Raw genomic sequence first — 18,084 nt, forward strand, 5'->3', positions numbered from 1 at the left:
CCGACTGGACCCCGCAGGAAGGCAGAGGGCGGGAGGGCTAGTCGGCCCGTACCGCGTCCCCGGGGCTCACCCCGAGTGGAGGAGGGTGCGCAGAGCGGGCGGGAGGGGCAACCCGAGAGCGCGCAGACCCGCTGAACCGCGCCGGGCTCCCCAGGCCCAACGGCTGTGCCCTTGCGCGCGAGCCGGGCGTCGGACGGTTGCCATGGAGACCGCGTTCGCTGCGCTGCGCGGCCATGCGGGCTGCGCGGGAGCCAGTGCGCAAGCGCGCGCTGCGACGCCGGGGTCTTCTCCGCGCAGCCGCGGGGATCCGGCCGGGACGTCGCGTGACCCGCGGGGCCAGAGCGAGGACCGACGCCGGCTTCCCCTCCCCTTCCGCTCCGGGCCGCCGCGGGCGGTGGTCTGAGGCGGCGCCCGGCTAGCGGCTTCGTCTCCTGGGCCCTGCGGAGCCATCGGGGCGGAGAGCCCGGTCCCTGGCGGCGGGCGGCGGGCCAGGCCAGGCGCGGTTTTTGGCGGATCCCGGGACACGTGTGAGCACCCGGGCCGGTGTGGGAGGAGGAGGCCCCGGGGAAGCGCGCCTGAGGCCTGCGGGCCGGCCGCGGAGGGGCCGCTGAGACCTTTGAGCCCGGGAATCCGACCTCCCCTTCTTGTCTCCCCGCAGGGTTCGTTCCCGGGGACCCCAACCGGCGGCGGACTCCTCATTGCACGCGGGCTTAGAGCTCGCAGGTGGTTGCGACCATGACGATGACCCTCTTGGAGGACTGGTGCCGCGGGATGGACGTGGACATCCACCGGGCCCTCCTGGTCACGGGCATCCCGCAGGACTGCGGCCCGGAGGAGATGGAGGAGACCCTGAGCAGGGCCCTCTCCCCGCTGGGCCCGTACCGCGTGCTCAACAGGATCTTTGTGAGGGAGGAGAACGCCAAAGCCGCCCTCCTCGAGGTGGGCGAGGGGGTGAGCCTGAGGGCCGTTCCCCGGGAGTTTCCGGGAAGAGGCGGTGCCTGGAGGGTGGTCTGCAGGAACCCCACCCAGGATGCCGAGTTTTTAAAGAACCTGAACGAGTTCCTGGATGCCGAGGGGCGCACCTGGGAGGACGTGGTCCGCCTACTCCATCTCAACGACGCCCCCGCGCCCCGGAACCGGAACCGGAACCCGCCTCCGGGGAACTGGGTAGAAGCTTTGGGGGCGCTCCTGGGGACCGTGATGCAAGTCATCGTCCACCTGGACTCAGAGCTCCGCAGCCAGGAGGAAGCCAGGGCCCAGGAGGCCGAGGAGGCCTACGCCCTGGCCATGGCGGCGTTAGCTGCCGGGAGGAAGGGCCAGAAGGAGCCGGGCAGGGCTGCCAGGGCGTGCTCTGTCCGGACGAGGGGGAACCCAGGCAGCTGGGATGACGTGGAAGATGAAGGCGACCCTCCCGAACCTTTGGTTCGTAAGGCTAGAGCCAAGCCTCGCTCCAGGAGAAGGAAGCAGAAGAAAAGCCCCAGGCAGGAGCCAGTGCCCTGGAAGAGACCCAAAGGCCACCATGCCCGCAGCCCGGCCTCCTCCGAGGGGCCTGAGGCCGAGGATGGGGACAACGGGGAAGTCCCCGAGTGTCCCAGGGGCAGCAGAACGCCCCGTGTGAAGCAGGCTGCGGCTGGGAAGAAGCCTGCGGAGAAATGCCCCTGGAGGGCTCCCCGACACGCCCCCCAGGATGCCGGGGCAGAAGCTGCCTCTGAGCCAGAGCAGGACGATGGTCCCGTGGAACCGCCAAAGAAGAAGGCCATGGGCTGGGCCTCGGCAAAGAGCCCGGGCCGCCTGAGGAGGAGGAGGAGGAAGGTGAGCTTGGGCCCCGTCTCTTACGTCCTTGTCGGTGTGGAAGGCACCAAGAAGAAGCCATCGATTCCAAAGAAAGGGCCGGGCCTGCGAAGGGGCACGGCAGGCCAGAGGGCCCTTCGGGGCTCACAGCGCGCGGAGTCACCTGCCTCGGCGCCACAGGGTACACAGGCCAAACCGGAAGGCGCTCCAGGTGAGTGTGACCGCGGGAGTCATTTGGGTTGTGTCTACCAGCAGGTGAGGGGGGAGGAGCAGGAGTGGCAGGTGGGGGCTGATGAGCCCAAGGAGGACCCCAGCGCGGTGGAGACGGTGGGTGACACACCAGTTGAGGGTTTAGAGGGCAAAAGCCCTGACCTCCCTCCTCGGAGCCTCTGAAGGTCAACATGGGGGTGCTGTGGGGGCAGGAGGTGGCAAAACAACCCCCCCCCCCCCAGCTGTCTTCCGTTGGTGAGTATCCCCGTGGTATTCTCAGGTTGTTCTGCTGCTCCATCTGACCACCTCCCTCCATAAGAGTTGAATGGTTTGGGGTTATAGTGTTTGCTAGGATAGGTGGCTTTGAGGTGGAGTGTTCTGGAGGCCTGGTTGCGGGGGGAGACGGGGTTAGAAATGTTCAAGGACTAGAAAGCCCCAGAAAGTAAAAAAAAATTTCATTTGACACCTCTCCCTGCTTTGACTCTGTTGTAATTTATCCGCAGAACCCAGGAAACTTTGAGATGGGACCTCGGAGCTGAAAGAAGACCAAGGAAGAGGTTCCAAGTTGGGACCAAAGCTTTCTCTTGTTATTGAATGAACCAAGACTTTGGGCCCACTTGGTAGAAATCAGTTCTCAGAAGTAAATGTACCTGAGATCTTAGGTGGAAGGAATAAGGGAGGGAGGTATCTGAAACCCTAAGCTTTTGTCTCTGCCAGGCCCACTTTCCCACCTCCTCGTAGGCTCACCTTCGAGGGTGGTGAGCCAATAGATTGGGAAGATTCCAGAATATTCACCTTGACACATGGGCAAGGTCACCATTATGCTTATCCATGTGTGACCTTTCTCCCCCTTCCCTGCTTCTTCCGAGTGGTCGGCTGACCTCTACAGGGCCTGGCGCTCTCCCGCCACCTTCTCTCCCCTCACCTCTGAGCTTTGATGGCGGGTAAGTGAAGCCAGGATCTCTGATGCAGACCCGCCTTCCTTGCTCCTCCCAGCCTTCAACTTCCATCCTCCAGTTATCTGACCTGAGGGTGGTTAGGTCCCAAGACTTAGTTTTGGGGAAAAAGAATGGCCCTGAAGTATTTGAGTTTTAATTTGTGTTAGTAAAAATGGCCCTTGGGATGAAACCCTGTCAGGAGCCCGCAGGGAAGAGGGGTGATTGGTAGGGAGGGACTCGGGCTGTCCCGGCTTCCCTGCCCTGAGTCCATCTGACGCCACCAAACTCAGCACCTTTGAGGCTGAAGACACTTCTCACGTTGTAGTAAAAGGGGAAATAGTCTAAAAGTCTGGCTGTCAATTTCTGGCTTCTGAATTGACCAGAATAGCATGTCTCCTGTGTCTGGGGCCTCCGGTGAGGGGAGCGGCTACCTGAGATCATTGGTTTCTAAACTATCCTGATGAGGCCCAAGATGTGCTCAAAGGTGTAATCCGAACCTCCTGTTTTTTCATTTAAAAACCCCCTGAGAAATGGGTACTCAAGTGTCATCGGCCAAACCCATCACATTGGAGACTCAAAGTATTACTTTGAGTTCATGCGTTAGCTTGTTTTTGTACAGGTCTCGAGTTAGTTGTTTCTGCCACTTATTTGCATATAAGTGCATTTCCTGTACGCGTGACTGATACCGCCTTGTAAACGTCACTGCAGTGGGAGGAGTTCAGCCCCGTGCATGCCTGTAATGTCGCTTTGTAATTCACGTGCTCTGCCACGCTCGGTTCTCAGTCGTGTGATCGTGTGATAGCAAGTCGGTGCTCTACCGTGGTCCACAGTAATAATATTCTGTCAGAGAGAGGTGAGCCCTTTTACGTTTTCAGAGTCTCTCTTCTGACTTCAGTTCTTGTGATAAAGAATGTGAACAGTTGTTAGATGTCATAATTCAACTTGGAAAACAAACTTCTTGTGACAAGTCCTTGCAAATTCCTGGATGAAGATGCAGAACAAAAGAAAGCGGTTTCAGCCGCAGCTGCTCCCCTGTGCAAAACACGGGCGGGGTGGACTCAGGCCGAGGGAAGCCTGCAGCTCCCCAGCAGCTGATTTCAAAGTCGGGTCCTCTGGCGCTTCATCGTGTCACCATGTAGATACCAGGATTAGGAATTGTCAGTGTAAATGTTTTGAAATAAAGTTTAGCAGTTCAAATACTGAGTCTTTTGTCGGAGGCGGCGGCCTGGGCTATTTAATTTGAGAAACTGCCGAACAGTACACACGTCCTGTTGCGCTATTGTCAGACCTGCCCTCGAGCTTCCATTTTCCGAAAGAGGAAGCCGTTGAGATACCTCTCCTCTTTGCTGTATGTCCTTCCGCCAATGAGAAAGGATCTCCAGCAGATTGCGGGGTTCTAGAAGTTTCTAGGCCAGGTAACTGGTGATGTGAATTATCTGAAAATGTGAGTTTCTTTTTTAAAAATTGATTTATCTTTTAAAAAATGTTTTTCTAATTGATTTCAGAGAGAGGGAGAGGGGGGTAGAAACATCAATGATGAGAGAGAATCATTGATCAGCTGCCTCCTGCACGCCCTCTACTGGGGATCGAGCCCGCAACCTGCGCATGTGCCCTGACCAGGAGTCTAACCGTGATCTCCTGGTTCCTGGGTCGATGATCAACCACTGAGCCGCACTGGCTGGGCTTAGTTTGTTTTTAAAAGCAGCTGGGTGATGGAAATCCTTGCCCCCCTCAGAAACCGAGGTCTTCAGCTAAAAACTTCGTTTACTCCTGCGTAATCCTGCCCCTGCTAGGGACTCCTGAACCAGGGTGGCCACTTGATCAGAGTCACTAGGGTCTTTGTTAAATGGGCCCTTCTGAGTCTCGGGACCTTTTGGGGGATGTATCTGTATCTTAATTTCTCCTGAGAACTCTATACACTCGGCAGGAGAGCTCCAGGTGGAATAATTCCCACTTGAGGAAAGGGACAGATCCTTCGGGGTCAAGGTTGGCGTTTTGTGAAAGGAGCAGAGAGGTTGTTGGGGGGAAGATGCGTGAGACACGGGGACGCTGGGCTCAGAGGACTGCCAGCTGATTGGCATCAGCGTGCCCACACCTGAAGACGCAGTGGGCCCTGCCCCTGCCCACTCAGTGGGAAAAGCCATATTTGGACAAGGTCTGTAGGTCCCTCCCAGAGGTAGTCTCCCTCTAGTTACACCCAGTCCATCAGTAAAGTGGAAAGGCTCCCATGGGCCCAGGTGGGGGGAGATCCGGGGATGGGACCAGGTTAGGCACAGGTCTCTCCAAGCGATACTTCGTTAGTGAACAAACCGTCCTGCAAAAAAAGATGTGTGATGGTCCCTTCTGTTGAGTATTTTTAAATGAAATAATACAGTAATATCTGTTAGTAAGTGCATCTACACTAATAAAAGAGGAAAATGGTAATTGGTGTACGACGATACCCTTTTCATTGGCTAATCAGGGCTATATGCAAATTAACTACCAACTATGATTGGCAGTTAACTGCCAACTAAGATTGGCAGTTAACTGCCAACAAGATGGCGGTTAATTTGCATATGTAGGCACAATGCAGGGAGGCGAAAGGGAAAGCAGGAAGAAGCCCCCTGCCACTGACAGTGATTGGAATCCCAGGGGGGAGCTAAGAGCTGGGGGGCAGGGCAAAGGTGGCCCTGGGGCCGCCTTTGCCCTGCCCCCCAGCCATGATTGGAGAATCAGGCGCCTTTGCCGCCCTGGCCAGTGATAGCAGGAAGTAGGGGTGGAGCCAGCGATGGGAGCTGGGCACGGTCGAAGCTGGCAGTCCTGGGAGCTAGGGGTCCCTTGCCTGGGCCTAAAGCGGAGTCCACGATCGCGGGGCCGCTGCAGCTGCGGGTCCCCGCTGCCCGAGCCGGACGCCTCAGCCAGAGGCTTTAGGCCTGGGCAGGGGCGGAGCCTGCAACCGCGGGGAGCTGGGGGTCCCCTGCCCAGGCCTGATGCCTCCGCTAGAGGCCTCAGGCCTGGTCAAGGGGCCGATCCGGTGATTGGTGATCAGAGGGTGATGAGGGTCAACTCCTCTGGCCAAGGCATCAGGCCTGGGTGGGGGGCTGAGCCGGGGATTGGGGGGATATGATGGTCCCCTTGCCCAGGCCTGAAGCCTGGGTCAGAGGTGTCAGGCTTGGGCGGGGGGTGGAGCAAGCGATCAGAAGGAGATGGGGGGTCCCCTGCCCAGGCATGATGATTCCTGGGCCAGAGGCCTCAGGCCTGGGCGGGGGCCAGAGCCAGTGATCGGGGGGAGATGGGGGTCCTCTGTCCAAGCCTGACACCTCTGGCGGAGGCGTCAGGCCTGGGCAAGGGGCTGATCAGGTGATCAGAGGGTGATGGGGGTCTACGCCTCTGGCTGAGGCATCAGGCCTGGGCAAGGGGCAGAGCCAGCAATCGGAGGGGTCTGGGGGTCCCCTTCCCAGGCCTGATGCCTGGGCCAGAGGCGTCAGGCTTGGGCGGGGTGCAGAACCAGTGATGGGGGGAAAAGAGGGTCCCCTGCCCAGGCCTGACACCTCTGTCAGAGGCGTCAGGCCTGGGCAAGGGGCTGATCCTGCGATTGGAGGGTGATGGAGGTCAACGCCTGAGGGCTCCCAGTATGTGAGAGGGGGCAGGCTGGGCTGAGGGACACTCCCCCCTACACACACACCCAGTGCACGAATTTCGTGCACCGGGCCCCTAGTATAGATATATTTGTTTCAGGAAGGTATCTATATATATAAAAGCCCAAGTGACCATCCAACCATTCGACTGGTAGCTATGACGCACACTGACCACCAGGGGGCTCAACACACAGGGATGAAAACATTCAACAGACTGATGAATCTCAGGTGGGCGGGGGGGGGGGCGGGGAAGAGATTTAACCAAAGATCTGATATGCATACTAGAGGCCCGGTGCATGAAATTCATGCACTGGAGGGGGTGTCCCTCAGCCAGCCTGCACCCTCTCCAATCTGGGACCCAATCCAGGACTGCTGGCTCCCAACCACTCTCCTGCCTGTCTGCCCCTAACTGCTTCTGCCTGCCAGCCTGATCACCCCCTAACCACTCCCCTGCAGCCTGATCGACACCTAACTGCTCCCCTGCCAGCCCAGTTGCCCCCAACTGCCCTCCCCTGCAGGCCTGATCACCCACAACTGCCCTTCCCTGCTGGCCATCTTGTGGCAGCCATATTTTGACCACATGGGGGTGGCCATCTTGTGTGAGGATGTGATGGTCAATTTGCATATTACCTCTTTATTATATAGGACAGGAAGCCCGGTGCATGGGGTCCCTCGGCCTGGCCTGCAGGGATCAGGCCAAAACCGGCTCTCCCACATCCCCCGTGGGTCCCGGGTTGCGAGAGTGTGCAGGCCAGACCGAGGGACCCCACTGGTGCACAAATCTGTGCATTGGGCCTCTAGTATTTATATATTTTTAATTAATTAATTTTTTACAGCGATTGCCCTTGGAATGATGAGTGGGATAGAGGGCAGGTGGAGGAGTGTGGGGGGCCTTCAGGATTTATTTTGGTTTCCTGTATTTTGTCAATTTCTAACTATACACTCATTTTTATTTTATTTTTTAAAAAATATATTTTATTGATTCTTTTACAGAGAGGAAGGGAGAAGGACAGAGAGTCAGAAACATCGATGAGAGAGAAACATCGATCAGCTGCCTCCTGCACGTCCCCCACTGGGGATGTGCCCGCAACCAAGGTACATGCCCCTGACCGGAATCGAACCTGGGACCCCTGAGTCTGCAGGCCGACGCTCTATCCACTGAGCCAAACTGGTCAGGACTCATTTTTATTTTTTTAAGTAGTAAATATTCAGCCATAAAAAGCAATAAAGTACTGATACCTGCCCTGATGTGGCTGACCCTGCAAAGCGCGAAGCATAAGTGAAAGAAACCGGGCACAAAGAGCTGTGCGCTGTATGGTTCTACTTACAAGAACTGCCCACAGTCAGCAAATCCATAGCGACAGGAAGTAGATTGGTGGTCGCCAGGGGCTGGGGGAGGGGAAATGCAGAGTGACCGCTCATGGGTACGGGTTTCCTTTGGGGGGGATGAAAATGTCCTGGAACTAGATAGAGGTGGTCCTTGCACCACACCATGCATGGACCAAGTATCCCTGAGTTGTACACGTCAGTTAACTTTACGTGAATTTCAACTGCATTTTTTGAAAAGTCTGCCAGCGGCATCATGGACCTGTCTGAGGGGAGATAGGTGAGGGTTTTCTAATACTCTCCCTGCATTGAAAAAGTCACCAACCAAACACACGTGTTCGATGTGGAGGCCACGTCCCCCCCCCCCCCCCCCCCCCGCTGCCGGGTGTGTGAGCGCTGCAGGCGGGGGACAAGGCGCCCCCTGTCTGCGCATGTGAATCCTCTCACCCCCCCCCCCCCCCCCCCCCCCCGTTCCTGGTTAGGAGACGTTTCAGCTTCCCAGGAGCCGTTTTTTTTTTTTAATTCTTTATTAGTTAAGGTATTACAAATGTGTCCTTATCCCCCCCCCCCCCATTAATCCCCCTCACCCCCCACTCATGTTCTCATCCCCCTGTTGTCCATGTCCATTGGTTTGGCTTATATGCATGCATACAAGTCCTTTGGTTTTTAACGTTCCAGCCGGGGGCCACCTATTCTTGCAGAAGCAGGAAGCCAGAGGCCGCAGTGCATGCATCTGGTCATGTCCGGGCGCTCAGTAAGGGGCTCGGCTGCCCCGGGAATGCTCTGCGGCGACAGCGAATGTGTAGCTGCAGCCGACAATGTAGCTAATGGAGCTCCTTTTCACCCTGGAGCCAGGTTCGGAGCGTTCTCCGCCGGCGCTCACACTGGGTGAGAATGTGAGCGCTCACACGATGTTCAAGGTCAGGCCTCCTGAGCGGGAATTTCCTCCCGCTGCCTCCCAGGTGCTGCCCTCGGCCCTGGCCCGGGGGGCTCAGCTGGTCGAGCGGCCCCCGTGCACTAAAGGGTCGAGGGTCCCATTCCCAGTCTGGGCACATTCGACCTCCCAGTCCGGGCATGTACAGAACTGGCCTTTTTCTCTTTCTCTCTCTTTCTTTCGTTCTACCTCCCTCCCTCTCTCTCTGAAAGCATATCCTCAGATGAGGATTAAAAACAACAAAAAAAGATTCTGTATGTGCTTAACGGAGACGTTTTCTGCCAGTAAAAGGTAAGCTGTTTTAAAAACTGCCAACATGTTGCCCTAACCCGTTTGGCTCAGCGGATGGAGCGTCGGCCTGCAGACTCCAGGGTCGCAGGTTCGATTCCGGTCAAGGGCATGTACCTTGGTTGCGGGCACATCCCCAGTAGGGAGTGTGCACGAGGCAGCTGATCAATGTTTCTCTCTCATCGATGTTTCTAACTCTCTATCCCTCTCCCTTCCTCTCTGTAAAAAATCAATAAAAATACAAAACCCCCCAAAAAACCTGTCAACATGAGAGAATAGGGAGGGAAATAGGAACCAGAAAACGGGGAGCTGGGTCAGTAACAAAGGGTTGGTTCTGGAACATGTGAAAACGTCCTACTGTGAACCTCCATCACCCAAACAGCTCGGTCCTGACTGAAGGGTCTGGAAACGGAGCTCCCCACACACAATTACAGCCTGTGATCTAGATGAGGCTTCGAATGGGCGTGAGGAAGAGGAATGGTTCAGAAAACGCTGTTGGGACAACAAGCTAAGTATTTTGGAAAACAGAAGCCACTCCTCACATCAAAATCAATCCCAGAAAGGCCAGATATTTGTAAGATGAAGTTGTAAGCGTCGCAGAGGAAAGCTGGGTGGATAACTGATCATCTTGGAGGGGAGGGAGCTTTCAAAGCTGAGTGTAAAAGTCTGGTCACCTCACAAGAATGTAGCCAAAGCTGGGGCCCAGGCAGGCTTTCAGCCTCCTGTCACCCGAAACCATCCAAGAAAACCGCTACTTAGCCACTGTGACCACAGAAAATTTAACTTTTTAATCTGAGGGAAAATAAGTTAAAAGATAGTGACACACTGGGGAAAAACAAAGGTTTCAGATCTTTTTTTTTTTTTTAAATCCTAGCCCGAGGATTTTTTTCCATTAATTTTTAAAAATATATATTTCTGTTGATTTCAAAGAGGAAAGGAGAAGGAGAGACAGAAACTTCAACGTCCCCTATTGGGGATTGAGCCCGCAACCTGGGCGTGCGCCCTTGACTGGAATTGAACCCGGGAGCCTTCCGTCCACAGGCCAACAGTCTATCCACTGAGCCAAACCAGCCAGTGCTCATCCCCTTTTTAATGGAAAGCTCATATAGCCCAACCAGCATGGCTCAATGGTTGAGCGTTGACCTATGAACCAGGAGTTACGGTTTGATTCCTGGTCAGGGATCATGTCCTGGTTGTCGGCTCAGTCCCCAGTGTGGGGTGTGCAGGGGGCAGCTGGTCAATGATTCTCATCATTGATGTTTCTATCTCCCTCTCCCTTCCCTGTGAAATCAATAAAAAAAATTTTTTTTTAAAAAAAGGAAAGCTCATATAAATGTTCAAGAAAAAGGAACAGCTCCCGAAAAAAGTGGTTAAGGGACATGAATTGGAAGTTAACAGAAAAACAAGTATCAACAGCCAATAAACACCCAAAAAGATGCGCAACTTCACACTTAATAAACAAATGCACACCCTTGGTCAGGTGGCTCGGTTGGAGCCTTGTCCCATACACCAAAGGTTGCAGGTTCGATCCCCAGTCAGGGAGCATACCAAGGTTGTGGGTTCGATCCCTGGTCTGGTGCATACAGGAGGCAACCGATCGATGTTTCTCTCTTCCTTTCTCTCTCTTTCAAATCAATAAACATGTCCCCGGGTGAAGATTTAAAAAAAAAGTGCACAGCAAAAACAGTCACAAGAGCCCTAGCCAGTGTTGCTCAGTGGATAGAATGTCGGTCTGTGGACTGAAGGGTCACGGGTTCGAATCCGATCAAGGGCACATGCCTGGGTTACGGGCTCAGTTCCCAGTGTGGGGCGTGCAGGAAGCAGCCGGTCAATGATTCCCTCTCATCATTGATGTTTCTCTCTCTCTCTCCCTTCCTCTCTGAAATCAATAAAAATATATATTAAAAAACAGTCACAAGAGAAGGAGGCACATTTCGAGCAGTGGAATGGAGCTGAGATTCTAAAACCAACCCCAGGATACCATTCTCTCCCTATCTTCTTGGCAAAAGGTTGTTAACACCCAGTGCTGGCGAGACCACATGAAGCAACCCGCTCACTATGGTTGCGAGTGTGACCTGGTCCCAGGGCAGTTTGGCAACAGCTGTCAAGTTTTCAAAATGACTTTTGTGTTGTGTCCAGGGAGCCTGCTCTTAACATTTTTCTCTAGTGACATATTCCCCTCAAATACATGCCATGCTGATGTTCCAGAGAGATTATAGGTGAGTGCTTGTAACAGTGAAAAATTAAGTAATCCAAGGTTCGTCCATATGGAACTGGTTTCAGTGGTTCTCAACCTTCTGGCCCTTTAAATACAGTTCCTCATGTTGTGACCCAACCATCAAATTATTTCCGTTGCTACTTCATCACTGTAATGTTGCTGCTGTGATGAATCGTAATGTAAATATCTGATATGCAGGATGGTCTTAGGCGACCCCTGTGAAAGGGTCGTTCGACCGCCAAAGGGGTCGCGACCCACAGGTTGAGAGCCGCTGGGTTAGATGAACTGTGGTGCCCACTGTGAACACACTGCAGACATTAAAAAGGAAGGTGCAACCCCGGCTGGTGTGGCTCAGTGGTTGAGTGTCATCCCATGCACCAAGAGTTCGCTGGTTCGATTCCCCATCAGGGCACATGCCCGGGTTTGGGGCTCAATCCCTGGATGGTGGTCACAGGAGGCACCAATGGATGTTTCTCTCGTCAGTAAAAAAATATTTAAAAAAAGAAAGGTTCAGCCCCAGCCGGTTTGGCTCAGTGGATAAAGCGTCGGCCTGCAGACTGAAGGGTTCCAGGTTCAATTCCAGCCAAGGGCACACGCCCAGGTTGTGGGCTCGATCCCCAGTAGGGGGCGTGCAGGAGGCAGCCGATCAATGATTCTCTCTCATCACTGATGTTTCTATTTCTCTCTCCCTCCCTCTCTAGAATCAATAAAGAAATATGTTTTTTTTAAAAAAGAAAGGTTCAAATGTCTATCACTGATGTGGAACAACTTGGAAAAAAATTTTAAAAATATATTTTTATTGATTTCAGAGAGGAAGGGAAAGGAAGAGAAAGATAGAAACATCAATGATGAGAGAGAATCATTGATGGGCTGTCTCCTGCACACCTCCTACTGGGGATCGAGCTGCAACCCAGGCATGTGCCCTTGACTGGACTCGAACCCGGGACCCTTCAGTCTGCAGGCCAACGCTCTATCCACTGAGCTAAACCGGCCAGGGCTTGGCAAATACTTTAAGTGAAAAGCACCATCGTGCAGCAGGACACATGGGGTCAGCTTGGAAAGGAGGAACAGCAAGTCTGGTTACAAACGGTAGGATAAATTGCAGTTCTTTTTTCCTGGAAGCAAAAGCAATAAACTGTGGAAACGAATCGCTCCTGAGCTGGAGAGGGGCGTGTGGGGATGGGGAGGGGCTTTACCACGCCCCCCTGCAGTTCTCACAGCCGATGACACATTAGTTTTTAGAAAGCCGGCATGAGGAGACAGCAGGGCACTGTTCATTTTCTCTCGACTTCTTTGCATTACAGAACAGCGCTGTACTTTCAAAGAAACTCACATTACCCCCAACGCATCCACGTGTCCTGCTCAGTTAACCAGGGTGGTGGTTTTTCTTGCAGTCCTCGAAAGTATTTCTTGCCATTTCTGAATAAATATTTGCCCTTTTTTATAAAGCATCTTTGTTTTGGAAGGTGTATCCCCGTGGAGGCTGGTTAAAGGTTTTGGTACGGGCCTGTCCGCGCTTGAAAAGCTCTACCAGCTATTTCTGCAAAGCTCATGCCTTGTCACGCTCAGCTCAAGTGATGCTCGGGCGGCCGCCTGGAGAAGCTCCAGCCCTGCCTGACCCTGCGCTGCGTAAAAGCAGTGAAACGCCAACCCCGGGCGCGACCCTGTGCCGTGGGGCACGGGCTGGGCCTCCCTGCCTTTGATATTCAGGCTAAGCAAGGTGAACAGTGTCCATAATCTCAGTAACCCTCTGTGGTTTCCCTCAGTGGATAGATTGGGCCCAAACTGGCAGTCGGACATCCCCTGAGGGGTCCCAGATTGGAGAGGGTGCAGGCTGGGCTGAGAGGACCACCCCCCCCCCGTGCACGAATTTTGTGCACCGGGCCTCTAGCGCATTGTAAATGTATACAGGGTGGGGTAGAAGTAGGTTTACAGTACCAAACAGTTTATTGTATTATTATTTATTAATTATTGTATTATTTTCCATATGAACAACTATAAACCTACTTTTGCCCCACCCTGTATATGCCTAACAATTTGGTCTCCCTGACTACCCCAAGATTTTCGGTTTCCATGAAGGCAGGGTTGTGAGTCAGCGGACCAAGTGGTCAAGCCTTTCCCTGGACAGCGAGGGGGCTAAAAGCTGGACGCCTCTGCTCCTTCCACTGAAATAAATTCCAGATGGGTCAACAATTTAAATGCACACCATGCAGCCATCAAGTGCAACACATCCTGGGTGAGTTAATATCCACTCTTGGACGGGGAGGAAATGTTCTTCTAAGCAGAAAAAACTCAGAAGCTATGAGGGGCAGTTAGAGTCATTTGAATTTTAAAGCCTGTATGTGATCAAAGAAACATGTAAAAAGTTTAAAAACTGCCAAACTGTGAATGCATATATTTGAAATCATTCCACTGATATATTCCCATTTTTTCTCTATTCCCAAAACCTTTTACTTACTGTATTTTTCTTATTTTAAGGTTTCTTAAATGTGTTGGTCTCTTTTTTGTTGTTGTTAACCCATTGATTTTTAGAGAGAGTGGAAGGGGGGGAGGAAAAGAGAGAAAGAGAGAGAGAGAGAGAGAGAGAGAGAGAGAGAGAGAGAGAGAGAGAATGTAAAAAGCCACATTTCCTCCTGCATGTGCCCCAACCAGGGACGGGATCGAACCTGCAACCTAGGTATGTGCCTTTGACCAGGAATTGAACCCAAGACCCTTCAGTGCTCAGGCCAACATTCTAACCACTGAGCTTACCGGCCAGGGCTCACTTTATTTTCAACAATGCCCTGGTGTGTGTGACTTGGGTCTAGTTTTTAAACAGCTGCCGGTTCTAATTTGGTTTTACAGGCCCAGAATAATTCAGAGTGGGGCAGCGGGGGATGTGAAAAAATATCTGAATGGAAATGAGACGCTCTCCTCATGTCTCACCGCATGAGAAAGCACAAGGGGAATACCCAGAATCCGGCAGCACGGAACCATCTAGACCAGCAAAGCCTGGTGTTCAAGGCCGATACACAGCCGTTTGTTGTTACACAGCTCCGGTCACCAAGGCCGAGTTAAGCCTTGACAGGTGCTCTGTCATTTCTCGGGGCCGGGGAATGCGAGCAGTGGCAGCTGCGGGGTTGGCCGGTCTCGCACGCAAGGACGCGCTGGGCTGGCTATTCAGACGGGGCCGTAAGTGTCGCCTTAGGCAGTGACAGATGACAAGAGCCATCAGACCTGCGGGGAAAGGGGCGAGGAAAGAGGGGTCATTGTGGCTGCGCCCAGCGCTGTGGTCTTGGCTTCTAACACGTTTTATTTTTAGGTGGCGGCGGTTGGTTTTATTTAATCAGGCTCCGTATAAAAACGAGAAATGACCCGTAATCCCATGGCCAAAATAGCCCCTGCGGACATTTTCAAAGACGGTCCGCACAGTGTTAGACATTCAAACAGGGCAGAACTGAAAATAGCAAATGCCACCCACTCCCTTCTCCTCTACCTGCCTCCGCGGCCAGCGACCAGGATAGCTTCTCGTTTTTGCTTCCAAAAGAGAAAAAACGCTGCTGTAGCCCTAACCGGTTTGGCTCGGTGGATAGAGCGTCGGCCTGCAGACTGAAAGGTCCCAGGTTCGATTCCGGTCAAGGGCATGTACCTGGGTTGCGGGCACATCCCCAGTAGGAGATGTGCAGGAGGCAGCTGATCGATGTTTCTCTCTCATCGATGTTTCTAACTCTCTATCTCTCTCCCTTCTTCTCTGTAAAAAAAATCAATAAAATTTATTAAAAAAAACCCAAAAAACCCCCACAAAAAAACGCTGCTGTATACATCAGCACATAGCTCTCTACATGTACGCATGTGCATGTCTATGTGTGCATTTATGCGTATATATGCATATATGTTCACTTATGTATATATGCGGGCAGTCATGTACAAATATATATGTGCATGCATGTACATGTGTTTATGTAAGTATGTGTGTGCTTTGCACATGATTGTGTATATATGTGTGTGTAAGGATAGATGTGTGACAGGAGCAGAAGCAGCAGGTCCCTTAAGACCTAACCTCGGAAGTTATACGACGGCGCCGTCAGTGCCTTACAAGTTGTAACAGAGGGAGTGTTGGCTGTAAACGAGACACATAGATCAAGTGCCCACAAAAAATAGAAGCAAAAGGGAGGGAGACACACCGAGAGAAGCATCAATGTGAGAGATAAACATCGATTGGTTGCCTCCCGCACCTGCCAGGACCCAGGCCAGGAACTGAGTCTGCAACTGAGGTACGTGCCCTTGACCGGAACCGAACCTGAGACCCTTCAGTCCGAGGTCCGATGCTCTATCCACTGAGCCAAACCAGCCAGGGCTCTAATTATTTGTCTTGAATAGCTCGTGGTGTAAATGCAGTGAAATGACTAAATAGTAAATACAGTTCTTTCTTTTAAATACAGTTCTTAATGGTTATTCTATGTGATGTTATAAATGTCAGCACACACTCAATTCTAAGAGATTAGAATCATAATAAATCACAATAAAATCTAATCTCTATTATTTGTTCTTTTATTATTTAAAAAAACTAATTTCAAAGGCTCAAAAGTGTATAATGTCCTTCTTAATATCAATATTAATTATCTAATATTTGCATCTACATCAATCAGCCATTCTGACAATAATCTTTTATTATTTCAGCATTTTACTCTTGAAATATAAATTCTTCTCTATGTCAATTGAAAAACATTTCAACATATAAAGAACTAAGGAGATTTTTGCTCCTAGGTACAGCAAGAATACAATTATAAATGGACATGTGCATGGGAGATGGAAATGACCTGCCTGGTCCCCACCACTGAGGGATTAGGCAGATGGTTACCTAGGCAACCACAGCATCTCTAATGCCACTGGTTCAGGGAGGCAGAGATGGCTGCCTGGCTCTCTAATCACTGAACCCAAAAGCTGAGGCCAAACTTTTGCATATTTCTGAAATAGACCTTCCTTTCTGCCGCAAATCTCCTTGTTTCCTACCCCTTTCCCTTCGTGTCTTGTCTCTGAGCTCTGTCCCGGTTGCTGTGCGGAAATCTCACTTAGTAATTTCCAATTCTGGAAAGTATTGTGAAAGGGAAGGAAGTGACTTTCGTTGTCGCTTCCTCTTTCGTCGTGATTGGAATTCAGACGCGATGGCTGGAGCTCCCGCAGCCATCTTGGGCCATGAGGTGGAAGGCGCCGACAGAAAACAGCAGAGCCCGAGTCCCTCAGGACTGTGCGGCCACCAGCAGCCCTGAGCTGCCGGCCTTGAGAGCTTCTCTCTCTCTCTCTCTCTCTCTCTCTCTCTCTCTCTCTCTCTCTCTCTCTCTCTCTCTTTCTCTCTCCTATTATATATTAAGCATTCATATTTTTCACGTGAGCAGTGTTCTACATGCTCTTTCTCAGCATGTTCAAGGACTATTATAATTTCCAAAAGAAACACCAAAAGGCATGATTGGGCTGTGGGAGAATTTACCAAATATTTCCCCTCTGTATCCTTTTTTTCTATATTGAACTGAAACTAGTTTTTAAAAAACCTTTTGCTTATGTATCTTGGAAGCCAGTTTCCCTTCAGCTCAGACACATGACATAAGACCCTGAAATTAATTGAATGCTGAGGATACAACTGTCACCCGCACCCCTGGCCTCCTTCCACCTGATACTCGTCAGAGCCCTGACTGTGTCCCTCGACTGTTATGACTGTTGACTCAAAATTGTGAGTGTCCAGTACCTCAGGAAACCGGTTGTCAGGGGCCGAGGCCGCCTGCGGTCCTTAGCCCGCGGCCCGCTCTTGCACCGGACCAACCTCTGCTGCTACAGTCACATCCCCCGCGCTCGGGCCCCCCGCCTTCCTCGTTTCTTCATGAGGACCCTGGTGAGGGCATCGGGCGCACCTGGATCATCTATTCTAGGCCCCCCCCCCCCCCAGCTCAAGGTCCTGAACTTGAGCCCATCGTTGAAGTCCCCTTTGCCACGCGAGGCCGCGCTCCCAGGGATCACAGGTTCGGAGGATTAGTACCTGCGGGTCTTCCGGATCATTACTCAGCCTTTCCCCGTTGCTAAGGTCACATCAGCAAATAACCCACAGCGCTGAGATTCAAACCCAGACCCAGCCTCGGGAGCCTCCAGCCTATCCCTCACCTCCCCACGCGGGGAGGGGCCGCCACGGGCCTTGCTTTCCGTGTTGTTCACAGGAATTCCCTGCGCTGCCTCCCAGGCCATCCAGTTCCTGGGCGCTGCTTCCCTCCAGCCCCAGGGCGCGCACGGTCCCCACGCCCCCTCCCCGCACCCCATTCCCCACCCCCGCCCCTGGGCTCCCATTCCTGGGACGGAACTCGGATCTGGGCCAGCGAACACCCCTCCTTTCAGGCCCTTCCCTCTCCCTCGGCCTGGGACCGTCTGGGTTCCCAGAGCCTGGCCGCCAGGGCTCCAGGTGGGGTGGGAGGCCAGCCCGCGCCAGGTGCGCCAGGTGCGCCAGGTGCGGGCTCCGCGCGCAGGATTGCAGATGCGCTGCGGTCTCCCTCCTCCTCCTCCTGGAAACGCCATTCCCGCCGCAATGCAGGGACGAACTCTGCCTCCTGGAGTTCACGGAAACCCAGTACCGCGAGCCGAGCCGCAGGTGCACAACCCCCGTTTTTCCAGTAAGTTCTCCTCTCCCAGGCGGCGGCTCTGACTGCTCTCCTCAAACCGCGAGCGCCCGCGCCCAGCCCCAGTCCCTCCCCGCTGGGCTGGAACCGTCTCTCCGTATTAAGAACAGAGGACGGTGAGCAC

The 18,084-nt window shown here is 53.0% G+C and overlaps 1 protein-coding gene across 1 annotated transcript; it reads left to right on the top strand.

Annotated features, from left to right (window-relative positions):
- Positions 1-273: 273 nt before the first annotated feature.
- PNMA8A (PNMA family member 8A) lies at positions 274-2,196 on the top strand. Its single transcript, XM_059666059.1, has 2 exons — positions 274-527; positions 659-2,196. Exon 2 carries the CDS (start codon positions 736-738, stop codon positions 2,182-2,184), a length of 1,449 nt encoding a protein of 482 aa, XP_059522042.1. The 5' UTR covers positions 274-527; positions 659-735; the 3' UTR covers positions 2,185-2,196.
- Positions 2,197-18,084: the final 15,888 nt, after the last annotated feature.

Source organism: Myotis daubentonii, chromosome 15, assembly GCF_963259705.1.
Source record: "Myotis daubentonii chromosome 15, mMyoDau2.1, whole genome shotgun sequence".
Taxonomy (NCBI): domain Eukaryota; kingdom Metazoa; phylum Chordata; class Mammalia; order Chiroptera; family Vespertilionidae; genus Myotis; species Myotis daubentonii.